The sequence below is a fragment of the Scomber scombrus genome, chromosome 3 (assembly GCF_963691925.1).
Source record: "Scomber scombrus chromosome 3, fScoSco1.1, whole genome shotgun sequence".
Classification (NCBI taxonomy): Eukaryota; Metazoa; Chordata; class Actinopteri; order Scombriformes; family Scombridae; genus Scomber; species Scomber scombrus.
Genome location: NC_084972.1, coordinates 28,977,100 through 29,003,623, shown reverse-complemented (window position 1 = coordinate 29,003,623; position 26,524 = coordinate 28,977,100). Strand labels below are relative to the sequence as shown.

General features: G+C 37.8%; 1 protein-coding gene across 1 annotated transcript in view; it reads left to right on the top strand.

Annotated features, from left to right (window-relative positions):
- ccdc71 (coiled-coil domain containing 71) overlaps window positions 1-17,201 on the top strand; it is a 28,175-nt gene extending 10,974 nt beyond the window's left edge. Inside the window, exon 2 of the mRNA XM_062415849.1 lies at window positions 13,029-17,201. Within this exon, the coding sequence (XP_062271833.1) occupies window positions 13,039-14,112 (1,074 nt within the window). The 5' untranslated portion in view covers window positions 13,029-13,038 and the 3' untranslated portion in view covers window positions 14,113-17,201. The remainder of the gene's footprint in view (window positions 1-13,028) is intronic.
- Window positions 17,202-26,524: the final 9,323 nt, after the last annotated feature.

Below are 26,524 nucleotides of genomic sequence, written 5' to 3'. Positions count from 1 at the left end.
AATGACCCTAACACTGCCTTGCCTTGCCTTGCTTAGTAAATGAGGTTGCACAATCAGTTAGTATTTTTCAGATAAATTTAAACGCAACAACCTGTCGCTCCAATCAGACTTGCTGGATCGTATTTCATTGTCTCTCTGGTGCTTTAAACCGAATAGTCATGTAATAAAATATCTGGCATGACAGCTCAGGGGAAATTACTCATGTTTGTCCCTATACAGTGAACATAGACCATATGTGTTTTTATCACGTGTCTAAACAGTGCTGCAAAATTGTTGTGTGCTTGAGACATGGCGAGGCGAATTAATTTTACTTACCCTCCTGCCAACTTCTTTGATATAAGGTTGATATAGTGAAGTACATTATATACTGAAATGAATACGATATATGACGCTAAAAGGTAATGTATTATTTCGGCCAGTAAAAAATATGCTTTGGCTGGTGGATTTTGTTTTTTGCAGCTGAGTCCAAAAATTCATTTCGGACATTGATTCCAGCCATTTAAATTTACATTATTGTTTGTCAGCCCTGAATATCTTGTTAAACCCTGAATACAGCATGATCCCTGGAACCATGTGTTGTCTTTACTGCCACAGAAGAGACACACCATTGTTGATGGGAAACGGCAACTCTCCGCAGGCATTTCTGAAGGCTTGCTAATGTCACCAGCAGCTATATACCAGAAGCACAAACTGGGGCCATGATTAGCCATTGTTATGCTTTTTATACTTGGAATAGCAACTGCTGTCATAGCTGGGAGGGAGCGAAGAAGTACGAAATATACCACGCAGTCTTGGATATTACGTCACTTTTACAGTTTTGATTTCCAAAGACTGCATTTCGATGGTCAAATGTCATGCTTTTGTAAACTTAAGTGCCTGCTCTGACGCATCAAATCAAACGTTCCCTATTCACTAGTTAAGCAACCAATCACAAGCGTTTGTGATTGCTCTCTCTGACTGCTCTGTAACCACACAGCTGCAGCTGCTGCCTGCAGATGCATTTTCACTATGAATGCCACCTGGTAGAGAAATGAAACGGGAAGGAAGAGTTGCTGATAATTTGGTTTTATTTTGTGGTCTAGTTGTAGTAATATTGTGCTGTAAAACATGCCTACATTTAATGAGAAGAATGAGTTGTTTTGTGAGGAGTTTTGTTAGTGCTGTGTGGTGGTGTGAAGTATGTTCTCTGTTGTTGTTTGGTGATTATGTGATGTATTCAGGATGGAAATTGTGTTGCTGATTTAAGTTTCCTCATTCATAAAATGTGTCTTAAACACACCAAGAGCTGCCTTTGATCTAATCAAACTTCAGATTCAGTTCAGAAAACAATGGTGACAGGAGCAGCTCTAAACTGTACTCGTCAGGTTTAATTTTAAAGAGACCCAACATTCCCACATGAGCAAGCACTTGGCGACAGTGGCAAGAAAAAACTCCCTTTTAACGGGAAGAAACCTCAGGCAGAACCAGGCTCAAAGTGGGCGGCCATCTTCCTCGACCGGTTGGGGTTGAGAGGAGAGAGAGGAAGAATAGGAGAGAGAAGCACATTGAAAAGCAGCACTGAAGCTAGTAAATCCGGGACTGGAATCTGTCTTCCGAACGTCTACAGGCCCAGATTACCTGTGAGACGAGAAAACGCAGACAACTCCGGGGAAGAAGTTTAGGTTATTGAATGCATTAATAGTACATGAATGTTAATGGATATACATGGATGGATAGAGCAGGGTTTCCAGGAAAAATTGGCACTGGACAACGTGACCGGCAAGTTTTCAGTTTACCGGACAAATGTTTCAAATTCCGGTCAAATATTATCTGAATTTATTGAGCTTAAAATGATAAATGATATGGAGGCTATATAAGAATGATATCAAGGCATGTCAATTTATAGCGTAATCTTTTTATTGAAATGTAGGCTATATCAAATAAAATGAGTGCCGTCAATTGACTCACGTGTGTAACTTCTTAAATAAATAAATAAATATTGCACAAGCCTGCGCTCTTTTAACATGAACATAAAACAATAGCAAACAATTATAACTGCAATTTGCACATCTGGACTGGCTCATACCATTTTAATAACGCGAATAATGCGAATCAAATAGATGCAATAAAAACTATGAAAACAAACTAAAAAATCCCGTAACATGTTTCTGGCTTGTGACATTTTAGCCTACTTTTTATGCATTTTCGCTGCAGTGAACTGTGCAGCAGCAGAATTAAAATCAAAAGTCTCAAGTGTCTCTCCGTAACTTGCAATGCGCATCAGTCTTGTGACCTTGTTCTCCCCCAGGCGACTTCGCTGCGCTGTTTTGATCCGGTTCTGCAGAGAGAAACCTCTCTCTGCTGGCACACTGGAGACAGGGATCACGCAGGCTGTTTTGGCCAGTTTAGCCCACTCGGGGTAGATTTCGCTGAAATCTTTGATCAGAACTTCACAAGCTGTTAAGAAGTTCAAAACTCCATAGCCGCGGGGCGCTGTCATTACAGCGATGGCGTCTCGTTGCGCACTTGCGGCATCGATGAGCGGGGCTGTCAAATATCAGTTTATCCTCATTGAAAGTACATACTGTGACATACAAAATTCAATATTTTCACCGGACATTTTGACTGGAGGGGTTAAAAATTACCGGACTTCAGCAGATTTTACCAGTCAAAGTCTGGCAATTACCGGTTAACGGAAACCCAGGGATAGAGAGAGAGAGAGAGAGAGGAGGAGAGAGGAGCTCATTGCATCATGGGAGTCCCCCGGCAGTCTAAGCCTATAGCAGCATAAACTAGGAGCTGGTCCAGGACAAGCCTGGCCGGCCCATACTATAAGCTTTATCAAAAAGGAAAGTTTTAAGCCTACTCTTAAATGTAGAGAGGGTGTAGCCTTCAGCTAACAAAGCGGTCCATATATCTACTTGCGCTTTACTCTGCTTGACTCAAAATATATTTTTATGTTTCAAGTGTGTTTTCTTCCGGTTTACACATGTAACTACAGTGACGTGGCACTTTGGCTCTGAGTGCTGCCAAAAAGTGGTTGACTTACGCTTAATACTGTGCCTGAGTACCTACTGTGTGTAAATACAAACAACACTGTGCACGTAAAAAGTTCATCACCAATAATGACCTCCATAGCCTCGGAAATTAATCCAGGCAGGCTGTCATTGAGCTGTCAATCAGATACACCCACCAACCTTCACCCTCACCCCCCCCCCCCCCCCCCAAAAAAAAATTATGATACACAGCAAGGGTCACCTGATAATCATACTACAACAGTCATTTCAGGAAAAAAAATATTTTTGCATATTTTTGGGGAATTTTATTGTGAAAAATCGTCAATAGCGTTAATATTATACACTGTAGGATGACCAAAATCATGCTACACAAAAATGGTCACCTGATAATCATACTACAACAGTCATTTCATTAAAAAATAAATCTTTTTTCATATTTTTGGGGAATATTATTGTGAAAAATCGTCAATAGCATTAATATTATACACTGTATACTCACCAAAATCATGCTACACAACAAGGGTCACCTGATAATCATACTACAACAGTCATTTCAGAAAAAAAACTTTTTGCATATTTTTGGGGAATTTTATTGTGAAAAATCGTCAATAGCGTTAATATTATACACTGTATACTCACCAAAATCATGCTACACAACAATGGTCACCTGATAATCATACTACAACAGTCATTTCAGAAAAAAAATATCTTTTTGCATATTTTTGGGGAATTTTATTGTGAAAATCGTCAATAGCGTTAATATTATACACTGTAGGATGACCAAAATCATGCTACACAACAGGGGTCACCTGATAATCATACTACAACAGTCATTTCATTAAAAAATAAATCTTTTTTCATATTTTTGGGGAATATTATTGTGAAAAATCGTCAATAGCGTTAATATTATACACTGCATACTCACCAAAATCATGATACACAACAATGGTCACCTGATAATCATACTACAACAGTCATTTCAGGGCGAAAAAAAGTTTGCATATTTTTGGGGAATTTTATTGTGAGAAATTGTCAATAGCGTTAATATTATACACTGTATACTCACCAAAATCATGCTACACAACAAGGGTCACCTGATAATCATACTACAACAGTCATTTCGTTAAAAAATAAATATTTTTCATATTTTTGGGGAATATTATTGTGAAAAATCGTCAATAGCATTAATATTATACACTGCATACTCACCAAAATCATGATACACAACAAGGGTCACCTGATAATCATACTACAACAGTCATTTCAGAAAAAAAAACGTTTTGCATATTTTTGGGGAATTTTATTGTGAAAAATCGTCAATAGCGTTAATATTATACACTGTAGAATGACCAAAATCATGATACACAACAAGGGTCACCTGATAATCATACTACAACAGTCATTTCAATAAAAAAATATCTTTTTGCATATTTTTGGGGAATTTTATTGTGAAAAATCGTCAATAGCGTTAATATTATACACTGCATACTCACCAAAATCATGATACACAACAAGGGTCACCTGATAATCATACTACAACAGTCATTTCAGGAAAAAAAATATTTTTGCATATTTTTGGGGAATTTTATTGTGAAAAATCGTCAATAGCGTTAATATTATACACTGTAGGATGACCAAAATCATGATACACAACAATGGTCACCTGATAATCATACTACAACAGTCATTTCAGAAAAAAAAACTTTTTGCATATTTTTGGGGAATTTTATTGTGAAAAATCGTCAATAGCGTTAATACTATACAGTGTATACTCACCAAAATCATGCTACACAACAATGGTCACCTGATAATCATACTACAACAGTCATTTCGTTAAAAAATAAATCTTTTTTCATAGTTTTGGGGAATTTTATTGTGAAAAATCATCAATAGCGTTAATATTATACACTGTATACTCACCAAAATCATGATACACAACAAGGGTCACCTGATAATCATACTACAACAATCATTTCAGAAAAAATTATATTTTTGCATATTTTTGGGGAATTTTATTGTGAAAAATCGTCAATAGCGTTAATATTATACACTGTAGGATGACCAAAATCATGCTACACAAAAATGGTCACCTGATAATCATACTACAACAGTCATTTCATTAAAAAATAAATCTTTTTTCATATTTTTGGGGAATTTTATTGTGAAAAATCGTCAATAGCGTTAATATTATACACTGTAGGATGACCAAAATTATGATACACAACAAGGGTCACCTGATAATCATACTACAACAGTCATTTCAGAAAAAAAAAATGTTTTGCATATTTTTGGGGAATTTTATTGTGAAAAATCGTCAATAGCGTTAATATTATACACTGTATACTCACCAAAATCATGATACACAACAAGGGTCACCTGATAATCATACTACAACAGTCATTTCAGAAAAAAATCTTTTTTCATATTTTTGGGGAATTTTATTGTGAAAAATCGTCAATAGCGTTAATATTATACACTGTAGGATGACCAAAATCATGCTACACAACAAGGGTCACCTGATAATCATACTACAACAGTGATTTCAGAATTATTTTTTTTTTTTTCATATTTTTGGGGAATTTTATTGTGAAAAATCGTCAATAGCGTTAATATTATACACTGTAGGATGACCAAAATTATGATACACAACAAGGGTCACCTGATAATCATACTACAACAGTCATTTCAGAAAAAAAACTTTCTGCATATTTTTGGGGAATTTTATTGTGAAAAATCGTCAATAGCGTTAATACTATACACTGTATACTCACCAAAATCATGCTACACAACAATGGTCACCTGATAATCATACTACAACAGTCATTTCAGAAAAAAAAAATGTTTTGCATATTTTTGGGGAATTTTATTGTGAAAAATCGTCAATAGCGTTAATATTATACACTGTAGGATGACCAAAATCATGCTACACAAAAATGGTCACCTGATAATCATACTACAACAATCATTTCATTAAAAAATAAATCTTTTTTCATATTTTTGGGGAATATTATTGTGAAAAATCGTCAATAGCGTTAATATTATACACTGTATACTCACCAAAATCATGCTACACAACAATGGTCACCTGATAATCATACTACAACAGTCATTTCGTTAAAAAATAAATCTTTTTTCATATTTTTGGGGAATTTTATTGTGAAAAATCGTCAATAGCGTTAATACTATACACTGTATACTCACCAAAATCATGCTACACAACAATGGTCACCTGATAATCATACTACAACAGTCATTTCAGGAAAAAAAAATATTTTTGCATATTTTTGGGGAATTTTATTGTGAAAAATCGTCAATAGTGTTAATATTATACACTGTAGGATGACCAAAATCATGATACACAACAAGGGTCACCTGATAATCATACTACAACAGTCATTTCAGAAAAAAAACTTTTTGCATATTTTTGGGGAATTTTATTGTGAAAAATCGTCAATAGTGTTAATATTATACACTGTAGGATGACCAAAATCATGATACACAACAAGGGTCACCTGATAATCATACTACAACAGTCATTTCAGAAAAAAAACTTTTTGCATATTTTTGGGGAATTTTATTGTGAAAAATCGTCAATAGCGTTAATATTATACACTGTATACTCACCAAAATCATGCTACACAACAAGGGTCACCTGATAATCATACTACAACAGTCATTTCAGGGGGAAAAAAAGTTTGTTCTTCAAAGCGAAGAAACTGCTAATGTAGAGCCTCCCTGTGAGCATCGTACAGTCATGGTGAATCATGGGAAGCCGACTGTGCATCTCTGTCTGGCTTGCCCTCTCTGTCTTCCTCTATCCTTGTTTTTCTCTCCCTTCTCTTTCTGTCCTCCACTTTCTGCTTTTTAATCTCTCTCCTTCTTCTTCCACTCTTCTTTTCTCTGCACTTTATTCTTCTTTTTCACCCTTCGACTAGCAATAGAAAATGTACCTTTTAAATAAGTCAATTAAATTGTGTTTTCAACAGTCTTGCAGATCAGGTTCCAGGTATGCTAGAAATTTGGGGAAAGTTATCATATTTTTGAGGAGAAAATGATAAGATCAGTCACTCTGTCTGCTATCTCAAGCTGCCTCTCAAAAAAATTGATCTCTGTCTGAAATCTTTCCTTCATCCATTCATACACTACTCCTATTTAGTAAACACTCAATAGATGATTGAAGACAGACGACATGATGGCTCCACAAAAGTGAAGCCAAAATATATTTACCGCCCCCTGGTGGCTGGCTGCAGTACAGGTCATAAGTCATCATAAATCCGGCCCCCCTCAGTGTTAGTGGATGGGACATGAGCCAAACACATTAAATCAATTCATGAATTAATAATTCAATCGATTCAAACTGTATTAACCAAAAGTGCAGAAGACGAGACATGCAGTGTAACATCAGTAAATGTACTGTAGGTTTTTATGAGGTACATCACTTTGCTGCCACACTACAGCACAACTTTCAGATATGTTCAACATAGTCTAGTTTATGTCCTCTAGTGAAGTTGGAAGTTGAGCAGCTGTTTGCTTTGTTGGATTTTGTTGAATAACGTCAGTATATAAAGGGTTTTATTATGTATTTCAGAAATTCCCAATGATTAACATACTATTGATTGTTAATGTGGCTGACTACCAATTAAGGAAACTACACAGTGCCACCGTGCTTAACATTTTCATCCCTTTTCATCATAAACAGCCATAGAGGCGTATAAAATGTGGTGCATTGCATTGTGGGATTGTTAGTCAGAAGAAGTATACATGCCATGCCTGCTCTGCCTCTGATCAGCTTACCCTGATATTCTTATGGCGCTTTTCCACTACACATTTCCAGCACGACTCGGCTCGCCTCGACTCGACTCGACACGGTTCCAGAACAGACTCTAACGCTTACCAATCTCACTTCTCATGCGTAAACGTAACCAAGCCAACCAACCAAGCCAACAAGTACTAGCCAGTCAGAGGCAGAATAGAGTCATGACTTTACTATCCTAGGAAAAAACAAATTGGCGCCATGGACATTTTCTTTGTTCCATTGTTGAATTTTAATGTCATTGGTGCATTTTTAAACTTTTAACATCTTTCAAGCATGCTGAGACTATAGCTGTTGCCCTCTTTATTGTTTACAGTTACCATGGTAATACGGCCCATTGCAGTGTTAGTGGATAAGGCGATGTTTACTTGATCCAGGCTGTGATTGTTCACACTCTGTTAACTCTGCTGTCTGAACTGAGCCGCTCCCTCTGTCCTTCTTACTCACTCACTTGGCATTATTTCAGCTACTACCTGTTTATTTAGGAGCTGAATTCACTCATTTGTTCACTGATCTGTCTATCTGGTTTAGATTGAAAAGAGTAGCAAAAATGATAACATCAACACACGGGGACTACAGATGAAAACTAGCCTGTTGGCTACCTCTGTCACATTTACATTGCGGTGTAAACTACAGTGTTGATTGATGTGTACAGTCCCTGCCTAACACAGTCATTATTTTAGCTAATATTTGTGGCGCTTTTCCACTACACAGTTCCAGCACGACTCGCCTCTGTACGGTACCAGGAACGACCTTTTCCATTACAAAAAAGTACCTACTCAACGTGGGCGGGGTCGTCATAGCACAGCTCCGCTAAACTGCTGTGACTTCGTTTTATACGCGACACAAGACACATAAACAATGGAGGACATGGAGGCAGTGGTGTACTTGCTGCTGAATGTGGCTTTTTGTCACACACAAAGCAAGAAATTTGAGCCGTATGGCTGTAACTATGGTTGTAACGCTGCTGCCGGTATTTAAAAATGCCGGGTTTGATTCTTGTGTGGGAAGGCTCATGACTCTTCCAGCGACAACTACCAATCAGCGGCCAGTAGTGTGTCAACGTCACATTTTAGTACTGGCTTGGCTCGCTTGGAACCTCACCAGAGCAGGAACTAAAAAAGTACCAGGTACCAGGTACTTTCCCTAGTGGAAACGCAAAAAGAACCGAGATGAGTTGAGGCAAGTCGAGGCGAGTCGTGCTGGAACTGTGTAGTGGAAAAGCACCATTAGAGGAAGCATTGACTGCTGATGTTATCCTATACTGATGGCAACACTTAAGACAGTTGACTGAAAATAACAGTGTAACATCCACAGCCCTTGATAATACGACTTTAGACTGTAACTTATCTATTTATAAATGCCCGTCTTGTTCCAGCTGTTTTGTTATTACCCCTTGTCTAATTTTCAGTGGGATTGGAAATGAGTTTAGCCAATAAGTCTTTACTTTCTTCCTCTAATAAGAAATGTATGTATTCATTCATCCATTCCTTCACTTTGTTCTTTAGTTTTTATTTAATTGATGAAAAAATGAAATACATTTTGGCTAGGGCTTGATGATACAGACAAATTCAGTTATGATTTTTTTTTTTACCAAATACCTCAATATTGATATTGTGATTTTGTGATAATATGGTGGTGACTATTGTTGCTTTTTTGAAATATTTACACAATCAGATTTTTGATAAAATAATAGAACAACTAGTGTGGGATATTTTTTCTTTTAGCTATCTTGTGACAATCAATCAATATAAATCTGTAAAGGTTAAGACTTATGACTGTTATGAACTAGTAAAAGATGATACTCATGGTTAAATCAGTAATGGTATGATGATCATATGGTTGATAATCATGACTCATAATCATTAATGTGCCATTCATTTTTATTTTAGCAGTAAATTAAATACAAAAATAATTAACTCCAAATGACTACATTGAATCACTGCCAATACAGTCAACATTGGTCATCATTGACGTCATTGTTGAGATCATTATGGGAGAATCTAATGGTGGAGGAGCAGAAAATAAGCTCCACAACGGGAGGAGCTGAATTGGGTTTACAAGACTGTGCTTTCAGTCTTTCAGCCTCGGTTTACTTGTGTTATACTTGATACAAAATAAAACTGATTGCATTGAACTCTGCCTGATTCAGCGTTTCCATGATTGTTGGAGTGCTTTTCTCTGTTTGTGGGATAAATATGTTGTGGAAAAACCTTGAGTTTTATTGGTCTGGCTGAAGGATTTTTTCCATGACCTTAAAACAGTCTGATAAATTCAGAAAATGATATCATTTTACTGTAATGCAGCCTTTAAAACCAGGAAAACACAAGACTTAATGCCATATCTTCATATTTTGATATCCAAAATCTAGGACAATTTATAATCTCATATCATAATATCAATTAGGTCTGTCACGATCATTGTTGGACAATATATTGTCTTAGAAATAATTACGAATAGCGATAAACGATACATTTGAACATCATTTTATACCACTGATATAATGATAATATAATAGTGTAATTATGTAAGGTGGTCGGGGGGTGGGATTGGAGAGCGGGGGCTACGCCTCTGTAAAAATACAGACTGCCATTATGGGCCGGGACAAAGTTATTTACCTTTAATTCCATATAAGCTGCGCCGCTCGTTTCTACTGTTTCCACTCAGGACTTGCACAGTGAGGAATGGAAGCAACTACTCGCTTAGCCAATGTGACATGAATAGCCTCTTAGCTGCTAATGTGAAGTGTGGCAATTAAAAAATGATCACGGTCATGTCCATATATCATACGATAAGTCGATATATAGACGTGATGATGCTGATAATTACGTTATTGTATGATTAGTCAAACGTAATTATTGTGACAGGCAGAATATCATTATAATATTAATATATTGTCCAACCATAATTTTGGCAGTTATTTTTATTCAGTGTTTTTCAAGTTTTCATTGTAGAAAAAAAGGTCAGCTACTATTTTCTGTTATTCTTTCTGGTTGATGAAATTAACACAGTTGACAAAGTCCACCTGGTCATACTACCTAATTTACATTATGAGATCTGTTCACCATGTTGGCAGAATGGAGATAACGAGATTTACTTATTAATATCAGATGTAAATGAAAAAGACTCATGGTTAGATGCCACCATTATCCAGATACGGATCACATTTTCATTCCTGGTGCAGACGGGATCTGAATGAGAGGCCGCTGCTGTTTACAGATGAACTGATGTGAACCTGCTGTCTGTCTGTCTGGCAGCAGTTAAACTCTGTCTGTGCTGCGTCTGATCAGCGGGCCTGATAGTGTACATGTTCGACTGCTGAGTAGCCATAGATTTTCTTGCACTCTCTGTTTCCTGCACCATTTAGACAGTGAAATGAATAAATTATGAATTACTCATATTCTCTGGCGGGGGGTTAAATAGAGCAGTTGTTACCTGATAGAGAAACCATCTCATTCCTTGTCTGCAGTTTTGATGAAAGGTAAACAGAACATGGCTTGTAATATTAGATCACATCTGGGGTGGAAAATTACCAACAGCCAGCAGACTGATGCTGCAGTCATGAAGCTTGAGGACTTTTGCTTTTTCTACCAGGCAGCTAATTAGCATCTCCGGGTTTACTGATATTCTAAAGGGACATTTCACCCAGATTCCAGGTTTTCCTTGTTTTCCTCCTTCACAGTTTTCTAGTCTTTATCACATCACGTCTCCTTGACTTCTGTTAATCCTCTGTAAATATCTGAAAACAAACACGTCTTAATTTCAGTTCTCCCAATCAACAAATTAACTGTTCGATCAATTATTGGGTCCTTAAAATGTAAAAAACAAAACAAAAACATTGATGTCATTGACAGTCTTTTACAGATGCCTTCAATTTGCTTGTTTTGACAAACAGTCCAGGAATTGAAAGATATTGAACTGGCTGACAGAAATGTTGATACGCCTGTCGCGATAATTACGCTATTCAAATTTGCAATATAAAGTAAAACCAGAACAAGAGAACTATTGATCATCTAACAATTGGAAGATACATTTCATGTATTTAAATTATTTCCTTTTGTGTTTTATCTTTGATTGTTACAGCCATTTGTTTTCGTTGCTATGGATAAAAATCATAAATGTAATGTTGGTATTTTCCCTACTTCACCGCACCAGGTTAACTTATCCTCTGCCTTTTTCTTTTTTTTGGTGGAAAAGGATCTCAGTATGTAGTTTAACCTGTCCCACTGGTCCCGGTTGCCATGACAGCTAACAAGGCTCGTTTAGATGAATTGTATGAAGGTGTGGAGCCGGTGCCGCGCTGACAGAAGGTCACTGTGGCTCCTGCTCATCAGCTTGGCATAACGAGCCAGCTGGGTTCGTTCTCAGCAGATGTGGAGCTTTAAGGCTTCTCTGTATTCGCTGTGGTACTGTGTGCTGGTGTGGCAAGGTGTCTGGTTACACCGCCATTGACAGTAAACCAGTTTCTCCCCTGAGCATTGATCCACCTATTAAAAATCTCCAGCCTGTGTGTGTCTACAGCTGCAGCAGTTCACCTTCATGTTAACATTTTATATTTAGGCGTCTGAGTGTCGATTAACATTTTCTGGATCACTGATACATTGAATAAGCAGTTAAGGAGGGCAGGGGTCAGAAGGTCGCAGTACCCAGAATCAGCAGAAATTATCTTCATAATGACTAAACAAGACCCTCTGAAGATGTCACCATAGGCTCTAAAAGTGAAATAACAGGAATTTTTCACTATTTTCTGACATTTTATAAACAGAACAAATCTATTAACCGATAAAATAATGTAAAGGTTAATTGATAATGGCATTCCCCGTTAGGTTCTCATTGCTGAAAATAAATAATTACATTTACTGAGTAACAAGTTGCTGCTCAGTAGTAAAATAAATGTAATTTGAATGTAGGTACAACAGTTTTTGTCTTTTGTTTTTAAGATAGTAATGTTCCGGTTTTCTGATTCTCAGGAAAATATACCACAGTTAGTTCAGACTTCCAAATACTACCATCAATACCTTCATCCTACATCTCTAGAAAAATAGCAAAAAGGGACAAAAAAAGTAGTTCTGACAATGTAATGTTGCAAATTTGGATTAAAAAGGATTGTAGACTTTGTTTATGAGACTGCAGTTGTCACTGTTTCATTGGTTTTAGTTACTGAGTTATTTCTTTCTATGATTCTGTTTAACCAAAAGTTTTCTCTTTTTGCCCGGCAGGATTAGAAACATGGCTGACAGGCTGCGAGGTCCCATGGTCGGCCGGCCATTGGTATTCGCCAATGAGGAGCGGAGGGCGGTTCACTCCTGGTCGAGGATCTCTTCAGCGGGGCACAACGTCCTTCTGGATGCTGTAAAGATCCTCAGCCCAATGTCCCGCGACCTCTCCAGCACTGAGGAGCTGGTCACCTTCCTGCAGGAGCTGAGCGAGGAGGGCCACCAGCCCACTGTGCTGCGTAGCAAGGACGTGTATCGCTACCGCTCCTCCACAAACCAACCCCTCACTCAAGACATGCTGAAGCCACCCAACAGGACCACCAGACCCACCGCCAAGAGGAGGGGAAGGAGACCCATGAAGAAGAGAGAAGTTCACCCGTCCTGGAACACCTCTGAAAAGAGCAGCCCCAAGATTCAAGGGGTTCGCCCTCCAGAGCTGCTGATGGATCATCACGCAATCGTCTGCAGCAGGACACCCAGCAGGAATGTAGAGATGCCACAAGAGCTGCAGTTGCAGCCGTGCCTCAGACTTACCAACATTGAAGGCCTGTCTGGCTGCCACACGGCAAAACTCAAGATCCAAACTACCTTGGACTTGTCACATGAGGCACCCTTGGCTGTCATTTCACAGCAACAGCAGCCTCTAACACTTTCAGGAATACCTTCGCAGCCTTCCCAGAATGGTGGCGGGGCACCCACCAAAGCTGTGGCCTTGTTCAGCCAGAAGAGCCTGTCATGTCCCGTCCGATTGGATGGCGCACTCATCGGAGATTCTGCGCCGGTTTTCTACGCTAATGGCCGGGCATTCCCCCAGACTCACACAGAGCTGACCAGCAACGGCTGGAGGAGCAACGGCCTCCACCGGGATGGTCAGGGCCCCAAGGACCTGAACAATCCAACCTGGCAGAGAAATGGCTGGAAGGACAAGAACAGTTTTAAATGTAAAGTGATAAAGGTTGATGACTCTCGCTCAGTGGATGAGGCCTGCAGAAAAGCGCAGAAGATCTTACAGGTCAACCTGTCTCCAGTGATCCAGATCCAACCTCTCAACCATCTGCTGAGAGACTTCAGATACCAGAATAAATGACAGTTCACACATACACACATACACAGACACACAGACACACACACCCTTTCCTTGAGCAGATGTTAGTATTTCGCTCTACCTGGCTACCAGTGTTCATAGCAGACTTTTTACATGGGTTTTTGTGTTCCCTGCTGTGTGTTGGAGGTGGAGTAGGTAGAGTCTGCCTCTGGAAGTTCTGGTTCCTGATGGGGGCAGTATGAATTGAAAGGCATTTGAAGTAAGGTGATGCTTTTCCTAGCAGGCTGGGAAATGACTGTCGGCTTGTGTATATTAGTTTACACCACAAAACATGTCAACCAACCATCATTCTGCTTTGGGTTGACTGGCTGCTAGCTGGTGTTGCTGATGAATTTTGGAGCACAGCTTCCACTCTTAAGTTAAAATTAAATTTTCTTACTCAACATGTCAAAGTTCCACCGTATCGTAGCTCGCAGCTCCAGTCTGCTGTCTTTGGGAGATGCTGGGGAGAGTAACTTATTCAAACTCAGTCAAAATTCATTCAAGTGTAGCACCATTGTGTTAGAATTTAAGTATTTCTTACTCGTAGCGCTTCAAATCAGCGCTGTCTCTTCCGATGCCCTGTTTTCCACTGGAAAGAAAAGGAAAATGAAGATAGTGGTGGGACAAGATGGTTTCTTTGGATGCCCACGTGAAATGGCGAATGAGCAGTGTGGGTTTTCAAAGTCTTCAGAAGAGCAGATATGGTGGTTGGTTGTTTCCAGCAAAACAAATAAACTAAACAAACTGAGGAAAAATAGGAAAAAAAAAAGTTTAGTTTGTCTTCCTTTTTTGTATTTTTGTTGTTTCCACTGGAAATCAGCAAGGCTTTGGGAGCGAGTACAGCAGGGAAATCGAACCCGCGGCCCACACAGAAAGAGATTGATACCTGGCTGATGTGTTTGAACTACAGTCCTTCACAAAGTGTTCCTTTTGGTTTAGTTTATCCACACATGGAGACGACAGACTGATCATAGAGTATTTTTGACTGTTTGAAATATTTTATGTCTTACATTGAGTGAACCAGAAAACTGCTGACATAGAAGACAAATCTGGCCTCATTTAAACAGTTTGACCTCTGAGATTAATCTCTAAATTTTAATTGTTACAAAGATTTAAGAACTCTGAGATCAATCTTTAAGGTTTTATCAAAATTAAACTTTATCTCAGAGTTCTGGTTTTTACAAATTTTATTTAATATTTGGGTTTGTTCTCAGAATTACAGCTTTTTCTAAACAAATTCTTCCATTGAAGTGGCCCTCGTCCACCTCCATTTGGTTTGGAAATGTTTTACACCAGATATGAAACATCAGGATGTTCACTCATAGTTGTGAAATGACCACCAGCTGCTGCTCAAGATTGACTTTTGCTCAGTCAATTTCTTTCTCACAGGCAACCAGCTGTCAGTCGGAGTCTTGATGTAAGACATTTGTTTGGCTGATTTTTAAAAAATGTTTGTCGTGAAATGTGTTAACTTGAGCTGCAAGCTTGTCTGTATCCTGTCCCTGCTACATTTGAAAACTGCAGCATTAGAAAAGGTTTTATCTCCCATCAGAACTCATTTGTGGTCTGCTCTGTTGATTTAATGGCGAGCAACACCCCAAAAAATCCACTTACTTTTTAATTCTTCAGCTGTGATCAAACTTGTGGTTCAAACTTAAAACTAAAACAAAATGCACTTTGAGAGTTTGACAGTGCTTCATTGCTGCCTGATCCTGAACATGAAAGTCGTTAATATTTTTTCCTGTAGAAAATATTTTAAATAATCTCTAAAATTTGGTTTGAATCTCTGTGAACCCCACATTGGTTTTTTGATACAGGTGCTAACTTTGCAATGTTGGTGCTGAATTAAATGACTGGCACAAGAATGTGGTCACGTTTTTTTTTTGAGTATTTAAAAGCAGTGACTTCCTGTGAGTTACTCTTTGGGGTCTGAAAGTGATGCTGCCCCCTGCAGGTTGGGTTGAGCATGCTAAATCGCTTTGTGTGCTTTCCAAAGGGTTATACTGTGGTGAAGGAACAACCTGAATCCATTTTCATGTTTTCATCTGTGAGAAACACCTGTGTATTCCACTCCTCCTAAAAAGAATAAAATGACGTTTGTCAAGACATTTAGACAAAACCACATTCCATGACATAACTACGTAGTTATTGAGAAAGAAAGTTTATTCTTGAACTTAACTCATAGACAACTTACTAGCTTTTTTATTTATTATTGAAGAGTGTTTACTGCATCAAAAAACAATGAAGGCTCTGGAAAAAGCCAGTAAGCAGATCTTGATTTAAGATTCATTTTGGACTTTTTTGGAAAGTACATTTCTACTCCTTTTATTGAGCCCCCCCTCCCAAAATAACCCAAATATCAGAGCCATTGACTTAGATACTGCCAGATCTTAAGATACAGGTTTAACAGAGCTAAAATATCACAAGGTCAGAAAGTGGAAAAAAACATCTTTTAAAATAAAAAATAAATAAAACTGGATTTTTAAACATCCATTTCATGCTGTGGAGTCTGTCAGTGTCAAGTTTGAAATCAATGCACCATTTTCAAAGAACTTCTGTGTTTCCCGGTTCAAACGGAGACCACATCAGTGTTTAGTCAGTCGGAGCTACAGATTTCCACGTCTGTTGTAGTTAATTTTACATTTAGGAAGACTCTCTCAGTTACCGGTTTTCCTATTTGTCCTCCTACGCGGTCATGTTCACGCCCAACGACAATTCCCTTTTCTAGATCTTCTGTTAGTCTTGTTTGTGCAACACTTGTATAATATTGTATTTCCTACATGAAAACTTTGAAAACTTTTTTTGTTCAATAAAACTGATTTAAAAATTGGTAGTTGTATAGTTTTTTCCCCCCCTTGGCTATAACAATTTCCAGAACATGTTGATTCATTTCAGCAGTTAAAGTATTTATTATCTCTGATGTTAAGTTGCGTTGGGATCAGATTGTATAATTTTAGATTCCTGACTTCACTGGACTCTGGCTGAGCATTTGCAGTTGACCATCAGCTGTGTTTTGAAGGAACAGTTCAGCATTTTGGATAAATACACTTGTTCCATTTCTTTCCCGAGAGATGAGAAGATTTTTGTTGGAAGAACTTCAATTAATTTGATAATGTAGTTTTGCTTTGTTTTTTTCTAGGAAAAATGCCAAGCGTTAACTGACTCCAGCTTCTCAGTTTTGAGAATTTGTTACTTTTCTTATTCTCTTGTGTTAGTAGACTAAATATACTAAGTGTTATTTCTATATTTCTGTGCACTGATTAAACAGGATACAACATCTTTATTAGGGAGCTTTTAGGTGCATTTCTGAACATTGGACAGGACCAGGCAATCTGTCTCTCCCTGCATCCAGTCCATTATACTAAGTTAGGTTCCAACCTCATGTCTAAAACCCAGAAATAAAATGAAAAGTTGTCTCATCTCACTCTGAGAAAGAAAGCAAACAAGTGTATTTCCAAACTGATGAACTGAGTTATTTCGGTCAATCTGAGCTCCTGAAGTAACCATCTGGTTTATTTTCCCATTGACAATGTTAGGCGCAGTGGTGGAAGGTAACACAGTACATTTACTCCATCACATTTCAGAGGGGAATGTTGTTCTTTTACTCCAGCACATGTATTTAACATTTAACTAAATCTGAAATGTAAACCAGAGGATTTTATATTTTTATATTTATATTTTGTATTTGTGATTGACATTTTTTTCTTCTTTTTCTGTAAATCGGTGCCAAAAAAGTCACATAAAATCTTTGATTCAATGTTGTAAAACAATAAAACGTGAAAAATCCCAAAAGGAGCAAATGCTTTTTACAGTATCTGTGTATGAATATAACATTTTGCATAATGAATACTTTTTTTACTTTTCATAATTTAGGAAAAAATAGCAAACCATGCCCTTAACAAGATTAACAGATTTTGAATGCTTGAGTACTTTTATACTGCAGTATTACTACTTTTAAAAGATCACAGTACTTTTTCCACCACTGGTTGGGCGATAGTGTGCCTGAACATGAAACTTCTGGCCGAATCAGTACTAGTAATTAGATTTGATCATTTTGTCGTTTTAACAATATTCAATTACTAAATATAACTTTATGTAGGGCAAACAATTAGTTCAATTAGTTGATCAGTGTTTAGGTTGCAGTTTTGGAAAACTTTTGTCACAATTCAGTGGATGCACTGAAAAAAATTCAGCTCTGAGTTTGGATTGTGAAAGGTCTATAACTTTAGATTTTTAAGTTTATATTAATCATTACCAAATTTTAGTCATGACCATAGATCCTGCAAACTGAATTTTGTACAATCCATTAAGCCACTTATGATACAAACTTAAGCATTTGTGGCAGAATATCGCAAGACTGCACATTTTTATTTATGAGCGTTTATGTAAAAGACAGGTTTAAAAATGTGGACAAGTGGATTGGCCTGTTGAAATTTCCATGATAACTTTAGATCAGCAAGGTCTATAGATGATCCTGACAAAGTTTCGGTACGATTGGCCCCACAGTTTCTCAAAAGTTCTTGAAAGCAGAATTTTGAGAAAATGGAGAAAAAGTCACAATATTTGACATTTTTAAAGAAGAAAGCCATCAGAAGTAAAGAAGCAGGTGAATTGAGAGATTAAAATGATAAATAATTTTGACTGTAGGCCAATCCATTTGAGATTATTGCAAAGATGTTAACTTGATTATTATAGCACCAACTTGAGGTCAATGAGTGCCAATATTGGTCACTTTTGGTCTTGTGGTTTTTGTAGCATGAACACTTTTAGTGAAGGAGAAGAAGAAGAAAAAATAGGGCTCCAATGGCAAGCTTCACTGCTTTGACCCCTGAATAGTGGTTTCTCCTATTGTGTCTAACTTTAGAGGATCATAACATATCTGGTATGTAATTAATCTGCAGATTTTCCGGTTCAAGATGACACTAAACACCTACGGACGTCAGTTTTTGAGCCACGACAAAGGCCAAAATGTGGCCTGCAACAGACGAGGTAAGCCCTGTTTTTAGCCTTGGCGATTGCTGGAAATGTCTTTTTGCTGTGTTGTAACACGTCATAAAAATGCGAGGACTGGTATTGCTGAACAGACAAAAATTTAAGCCCTATGATAGACTCATAATGTTTCTTATCAATATTTATTTGGATTCTCAGCACAACTGGCTCTCGAAGTACTGACATTTGGCACTGATTGATCTAACGCAAGAACAAGGCATTATTAAAACTTCTGAGACTTCTGAGTAAATTCATCAACTGTTGTTTGTAACTTTGATGAAGCGTTTTGATTTCTCTGATTAACGCCCATGGCCTTTTTCTCCATAGCAAGGGCAGCCAAGCCTTACGGTTATTGTAATATTATTAGGCGTCCACTGTGCCAAAATCATTGACAGAATGTTATTACTCAGAAACAAAGCTAAAATAATTGAAACTGGTGATCATAATATAAACATATAGGATTGCTACAGTATCCAGGAGATGATCAGTAACATTAATAAATCATTTAAAGAAACATTTGAAACACAGAATGGGGGAAAACACTTCCGAAACCAGCCACCTCATCAACTTTGCAGCTCTACACAGAATGCTTCTTAGTCAGCATTCGTGTCTATACTTGTGTTCTTATGGATTTTGAAACATCATCATCAGTCACAGCCCAAGCACTGTTCCCATTCATATCTAGCCAAGTACAGTTCAAATGGTGTTTTTTCTCCACCCATTTTATCAAAGATACATCAGGAGGTGACTGTGTGGACTTGGGTAGCCAAACATTGCAGGAAAGCGTTTCACACCAACCGGCAGTGATGTCCGAGATTTTGAGGCTAAAAGCTGTTGTCATTTTCAATGTAGGACTGTTAATATGTCACTTTATTAAGTTTGAATGTTTTTCAGGTGAGAAAGTAACCATTTAGATTCCCAATATGTGGTTAATTCATACAAATAGCGCCTGTTTTGAATTCGATCCGATGTTTTCAGAGATGTGGGGAGCCGCTGGGCTGCTAGCATCATCCTGAGATGATCGGTCATGATCTGAACTGGTCTCTGCAATCTCTTTGGTAATTCACCACTGGCTCTAATGTTTCTGTAGCAGTTTGGTATATTATATAATCCCCTTGGAAGATACATTTTGGTCTCAAAGATGAAATTTAATAATCGTAGCCGCCACTTTAGTTTGTCTGAATGTAAAGTTAAGCTTCATGATTTTACTGGACAGAACAGCAGACATTACCACTTCACAATATCCATCCCAACAAGGCTGTTTAAGTTTTACTCTTAGTTAGGACTTCTTTACTAGATGTGACCAATGTGTCTTTATTACAGGTATGTACCACAGTCCTTTTTAAAGTAGCTGTAATAAAACCTTTTCTTAAATCCAGGTGTACAAGTCTGAACTTGCCATTATTTGTATTGAGAAAGGCCTCAAAGTGTTGCCTCACAGCCCAGCGTTGTTGTTGAGGGCTTGATAAAGACTCACTGGAAGTGATCAAATTGCACAACATCACCTCTACTTCCTTTTGCTTATCACTGTGAGCTAGTGAGTAAGGCACTCGTCAGAAAACTCTGTGTAAATATGAAACCTACCAACAATTTGTGACTTAGTTCCAAGTATCTTTAATCTCGGAGGAAAGGAAGAGATGGTTCAAAACTAAACTTCCTAACCCACCACTGCATTTATTTTCTGTTGCCAGTTTTTCAGCAAGTGACTGCCAAAAGTAACATTTTTAAACTTTTGGCACCTTTTTATGTGGTTGGTCAGTCCTTTGTAGCCTGGAAATCCACAATGCCTTCAAAAGTATGTGCTTGTGAAATGGAAATGAATGGAGACAAACTTTGCGGTTAGTCCTCTACTTTGATCAAGAATGAAATTTCTCAATATTGCTCAACAATTGTGTATATTATCTGTTCAGGCTGAATTGTAATTACTTTATGATCCTCTGAGTTTCCATTTAGCGCCATTAGCAGGTCAAAATGTTGGTTGGCCAGACCACCACTTTGGTCCAGACTGAAATATTTTGGACATTATTGCTATAAAAAGTAAATTCAACTGTTGCAAGGAAAAATTGTGATTTTCATTCAACACCGCCATGAGGTCAAAGGGAAATGCATCCGATACTTTGTTTAATGAACAAATACCTGCAAAATGGTTGCTGTGCTTTGTCTTTAGTGCTAATGGGCAAATTCCAGTGTGGTAAACAAAGATGGTGACCATAACAAACATTATACCAACTTAGCATGCTGACATTAGCATTTAAGCTGAAAGCAGCACTGTGAAGTACAGCTTCACAGAATTGCTAATGTCTGTAGACACTACATGAGAGAGCTGTAAGTCATGTACATTCATGCATTGATTCTTTTCATTTTCACTTTCACAGTATTCCTGTGGTTTACTAATGTTATGATAGTTCCTCTGTAGCTATGTAGCTACATAAGCTAATTAATTTATCTCTGTGAATTGGTGAATTCACAGAATTGACTGAGGATAAACAAACAGGTCTGGTTTTGGAAAGGCTACAAGAGACGCCACCGTCCAAAGTCTTTGTATACTGAGTATCTGTCTAATTAATGCTTGCCTTACACCAAACAACTTTCCAAATTATTTCACTATTGCAGACGAATTTCCAATGTCCCAATAAAATCATGAGATTTTTGCTGGACTATTGGCTCGCTCCTTGCAACTCAATAGTTTGGTGTAAGGTGGTCCAAAAAACTGTCCGAGCTGTCTTAAGTTGGTCGTTCCAATAAGATGTTTATTATTATAAGTCTTTAGTATTGTGTCAGTTCAATTACGTGAACATTGCCAACAACAAATAGGCGCACTGTCTCCAGCACCAAAACCGGTTAGTTACTTTAACGGCCAAAAAAAACTCCACAAAAACGGTCACATACAGAAATGGTGGATGGTGAATTAACAGTGTTATGAGTCTGTGTATATCTGATCCTCTGAGAAGCTCCTATTTTACTGAAAAATCATAACTTTGAAACAATTCACTACTCTTTCCCACAGTCTTCACCCACCAAAACTAGTGTGGTAGCGAGCTGAGGCAACAAAATCCAAAATGTAAAGTTTGTACAGAAATACAGTTTATCCTTATAGATTATATTGATGCTGAATTGACGGGAAGACTGTCGACATATGAGAGCTTCTATCTAATGTGTTTTTGTGGACACGCAAGGAAGTGTTAATATGTCATATACCATTATATTTTTTTCCATAGAGAGTTCAGGGAGCTTCACTTTAATTCAAACTGTTAATATGTTTATTTTTAAACGTTTTTTAAACGTCACCACCACAGAAGCATCAGGTAACTGCTAAAGTATGATAATGTTGTGTAATGTTGACTGCTGTTAGTTATTAACAGCCTCATAGTGTGTGTTTGTATTGACTACAGTAGGTGGCTGAATCTACTCAGTATCTAACAGCAGTATGCAGTTTTTCCCTTTTGTGTGCATATTTCTAAACTACTTTCCTAACATGATGTGCTTGATGCTGTTATTAAAGAATCCTCATGAAACTTGAAAGCTCAGCATTCTCGTTGCCCTTTAGCTTACCTTTTTATAAGTCACATTAACATTTATCCACCCAGAAAAAAGTAATATTTCTCTGCATAATTTGACCTTCTCTTTCTGTCAGCTGCTGTGTCTGCAGTGTATTTACTGTTTTTTCACACACCATTTCAGACCTATTGGAGGAGTTAAACCTGCGACTTCCTGCGTTTGTATAATTATCCAGGCTGTTGCTGTTTCTACTGCATTTTATGCAGTTCTCAGGGTTTCCAAACAGAAATAAGAGCAGCAGCTGAAAGTGTTGTGTCCCGATAGTTAATGGTTGAAGGTGGTTTCTGTGAGCAGCTGTATAAACTGTTAAGCTGTGACACCTTTTGAAATGTGATTGTCTTAGCCGATGTGATCCAAGAAAAGGGAACCGAAATAAATAACTTCTTATTTCTTATTTGAAAAAGTCCTTTGATAAATAAAATTAGGTAATAACAAGAACAATCTGTGTGTAAAATATGTTGTTTCTCTTTAAAATTGATGTTCAATTATAACTTAATTAATTAATTAACGTTTTCTTTTGGCTGTTTTTTCAAAACAAGCATTACACACATAGACACACACACACACACACACACACACACACACACACACACACACACAAGTTGTTGTCAAAAGCTGCTTCTGTTTCTGCTACATTGTTCAACAGTTTTTCTTCCTATAAATTTCCACCAGTAGCAGGATGTGAAATTATCTCATAGGCAATCTAATTGTAGTCATGCAAATAGTGACCCTGCAAGTTCCCCAGTCGTTGCAAAATCTTAGTGACTTATGACACATTGTTCTTAGATATGAGAGGGTTTCCTTTAAAAGTCTTCTAGTGTTTAGTAGGCAAAAAGCTCATGAACACCGCTCCAACCACTCTGGTGAAATCCAAAGACTGACAGTTCGGCTGTGCTGAGTGGACAAAAAGTGCCTGAATTCACTATTAATCCACTATCCATAATCTGGTGAAACTAGAGCTGCAAATATTAGATTAATCAATTAGGTGCCAACTATAAAATGAATCACCAACTACTTGGCTAATTGATTAATTGCTTTAAATCATTTTTATGAAGAGACTTTTCAAATGATCTGATTCCAGTTTTTCAAATGTAAATATTTTCTGGTTTCTTTAATCTTTTATGATAGTAAACTGAGTATCTGTGGGTAGTGGACAAAGAAGACATTTAAGGACATTACATTGAGCTTTGGTAATCAATATTTTTCACCATTTTCTGACATTTTATGGACCAAACAACTAATTTACAGTAATCATTTGTAGATAAAACTAATGTACTGCATATTCCTGCCAACTTTTTCATTGCAGATTTTTCCAGCTCATGCTTTTTAACCTATCAAATATGATTTTTTCAGTGGCATGACTCGTGTGTGTAATGTTATTAAAGGGCTGGTCCATCCAAAACATTTTTAAATAGTAGTAATAATATTTTCTCAGTTAGTCATAGGGGTATCTGGTCATGTATGAGATAACTTGACTGTCTTTGTAGTTTTCTTCCTGTGTCCTCTCCAAACGTCATACAAAACAACACTGTTTCATAACCAATCCTGCTGATGTAAAAATCTCATTACCAAGGAGAAAAATGAGCAGTGAAGCCTCACCACCCGTTGTGTCAGTGTGATTGTTGACCCTTGAGCTAGGGTATCATGTCAGGGTAGAAAAACGTAGGGATTCGCAGAGGGGGCGACATTCCCGAGCTCTGAGCTCTACTCAGTGCTCAGTGATACGTCTGCTGACATCATCTTTCGGCTGTGGGAAGTGGAGCAGGTGGAGAATGAGACATCAGTGCCAAGAGGGGGGAGGGGAAGAGACGTTTTAATGCGGGGCGACTCATTGAAACACAAGCAAAACAAAACAAAACCACTACTCTCAAGAAATAGTTGAACTAACTAATCCTAAAACAAAAATAACTACATATCTGCATGCACAGGGTAAACATTTTCAGGATCTCTCTTGCATCCTTCACTAACACAGTCACCACTTCACATCCTTTTGTTATCAGACATTTGTCACAATCAAAACATAACCTATCATTTACAAGAAAATCCAATGACAGCACTTCTCCAATCAACCATTCAGTATCACATTCGTGTAGAGACCCCATAAATTCATAAATACCTCCTCCCTGTCGGTCAGCCGAAAAATCAGCTGCTCATAGCTGGCTATTTTGGTAATATCCCCCAACCATTCATTAAATGGGATGATATTTTTTGATTTCCAGTGTCTGATAACAACCCTACAACCCGTAAGGGCCATCCTACATCATAGAGTCTGCTGGGATGATAACGTCACCCCCTCTGTTATTACGCCCAAAATAGAGAGAACAGGGCTCTGAAATGATTCTGTCCTAAGTACTTTGTTGATGAGTAATATTATATTTTCCCATAGGTTCTGTATCATTTCACACTCATACAGCATGTGTAAAACAGTTTCCCTACTCCTCTCACATCTCTAGCATACATCTGATACACAAAGCTTTAGTCTTTCCACCTTACAAGGAGTCCAATAAGTCCAATGTATGATTTTATATGTAATTAAGCGATTCTGTGTTTCTTTTGATGTCTTACACTAGGACTAATACTAACCCAATAATTTCCTCCCATTTCTCCAAAGTTATCCTGCCCTGTAAATCCTCCTCCCAAACCCTCTTGAGACCTTCGAGCTTTGGTGGGTGAGATTGCCTCAAAGACTGTAACACATATAAACACATCTATACATGTAAACACCCGTTTTCCACACAAAGATTTGATAAGAGAATCAATAAAGAATTGGACTGAGAAGCAGAATCGATAGTAGCATTGGTATCAATATAAATTCCCATCCGTACTAATAAGAGGAAAAGAGTGTAGTCAGTGTTTTGCATTAGCCTAGCTACCTAATGGTCAGTAATGGATAAAATGAAGCAAAGATATAGCTTCAGGTTCAGATTTGGTAGTACCAGTTGGGTGTTAAAGACATATCAAACACAGGTATGGGCTGGGTTCTGTTGAAGCGTACCTCGACTTGCTTCCCCGAAGTTCGTTGATGCAGAAAAGAGTACTCAGAAGACCAAAGTTTGTTCAGAAAATCACCCGTTTATTACGCAGTCTGCAGAGTGCGGAGATCTCATCAATCACAGAGTACAACAGCACTTCTCCTTACACCAGAGAGATCTGACCAAAACAGTTCATTCATATTTCTTATACACATCTTCGCTATTCCCCACCCACATTTCTTGTTTACCATGTAAGGCGTTTGGCCTTGATTGTTGCACCACTGTCTTATCAGTCCCGATGAGGTAATGACCGTACCACACACACACACACATAGTGTTTCCTATTTTTCACCTCTTTTGGTAATGCACTATCTTCCTTTTTAATCACGTTGTACATCCTGTTCTTACACATGTTAATACCAAATGTTATATAAATATAACAAAATGTGTTTAGCATGAAGCAAGCTTATGTGGCATCACTCTATAGTAAATAACATCACTCTATAGTAAATAACATCACTCTATAGTAAATAACATTCCTTCACAATCCCCCTTTTGATCTCTCTTTAGAGATCAACAAACTGTCTGAGCTCCAAGGTTTCCTCAGACATGCCTTCCTCCACTGATGTTTCCACCAAGGGCATTATCTGCCCAGGTGTTCTTCTGCCCAGAGAATGAGGGCTTGGCCTCTTACTGTTTCACGAATAGGAGTGTTATTAAAATTGTCTGGAGTCTCTGGTTTGGTCATATAGATAGCAAAAATATAAAAGTATAAAATGTTTGTAGTTTAGCGAGCTAGACCTTCTCGATGTGCTGATCTGAACTATTTCTGTGTACCTTAGGTGGGTTTACCCCTAAGGGAGCTTTCTACTTCCTTAAAATCAGTACACCTC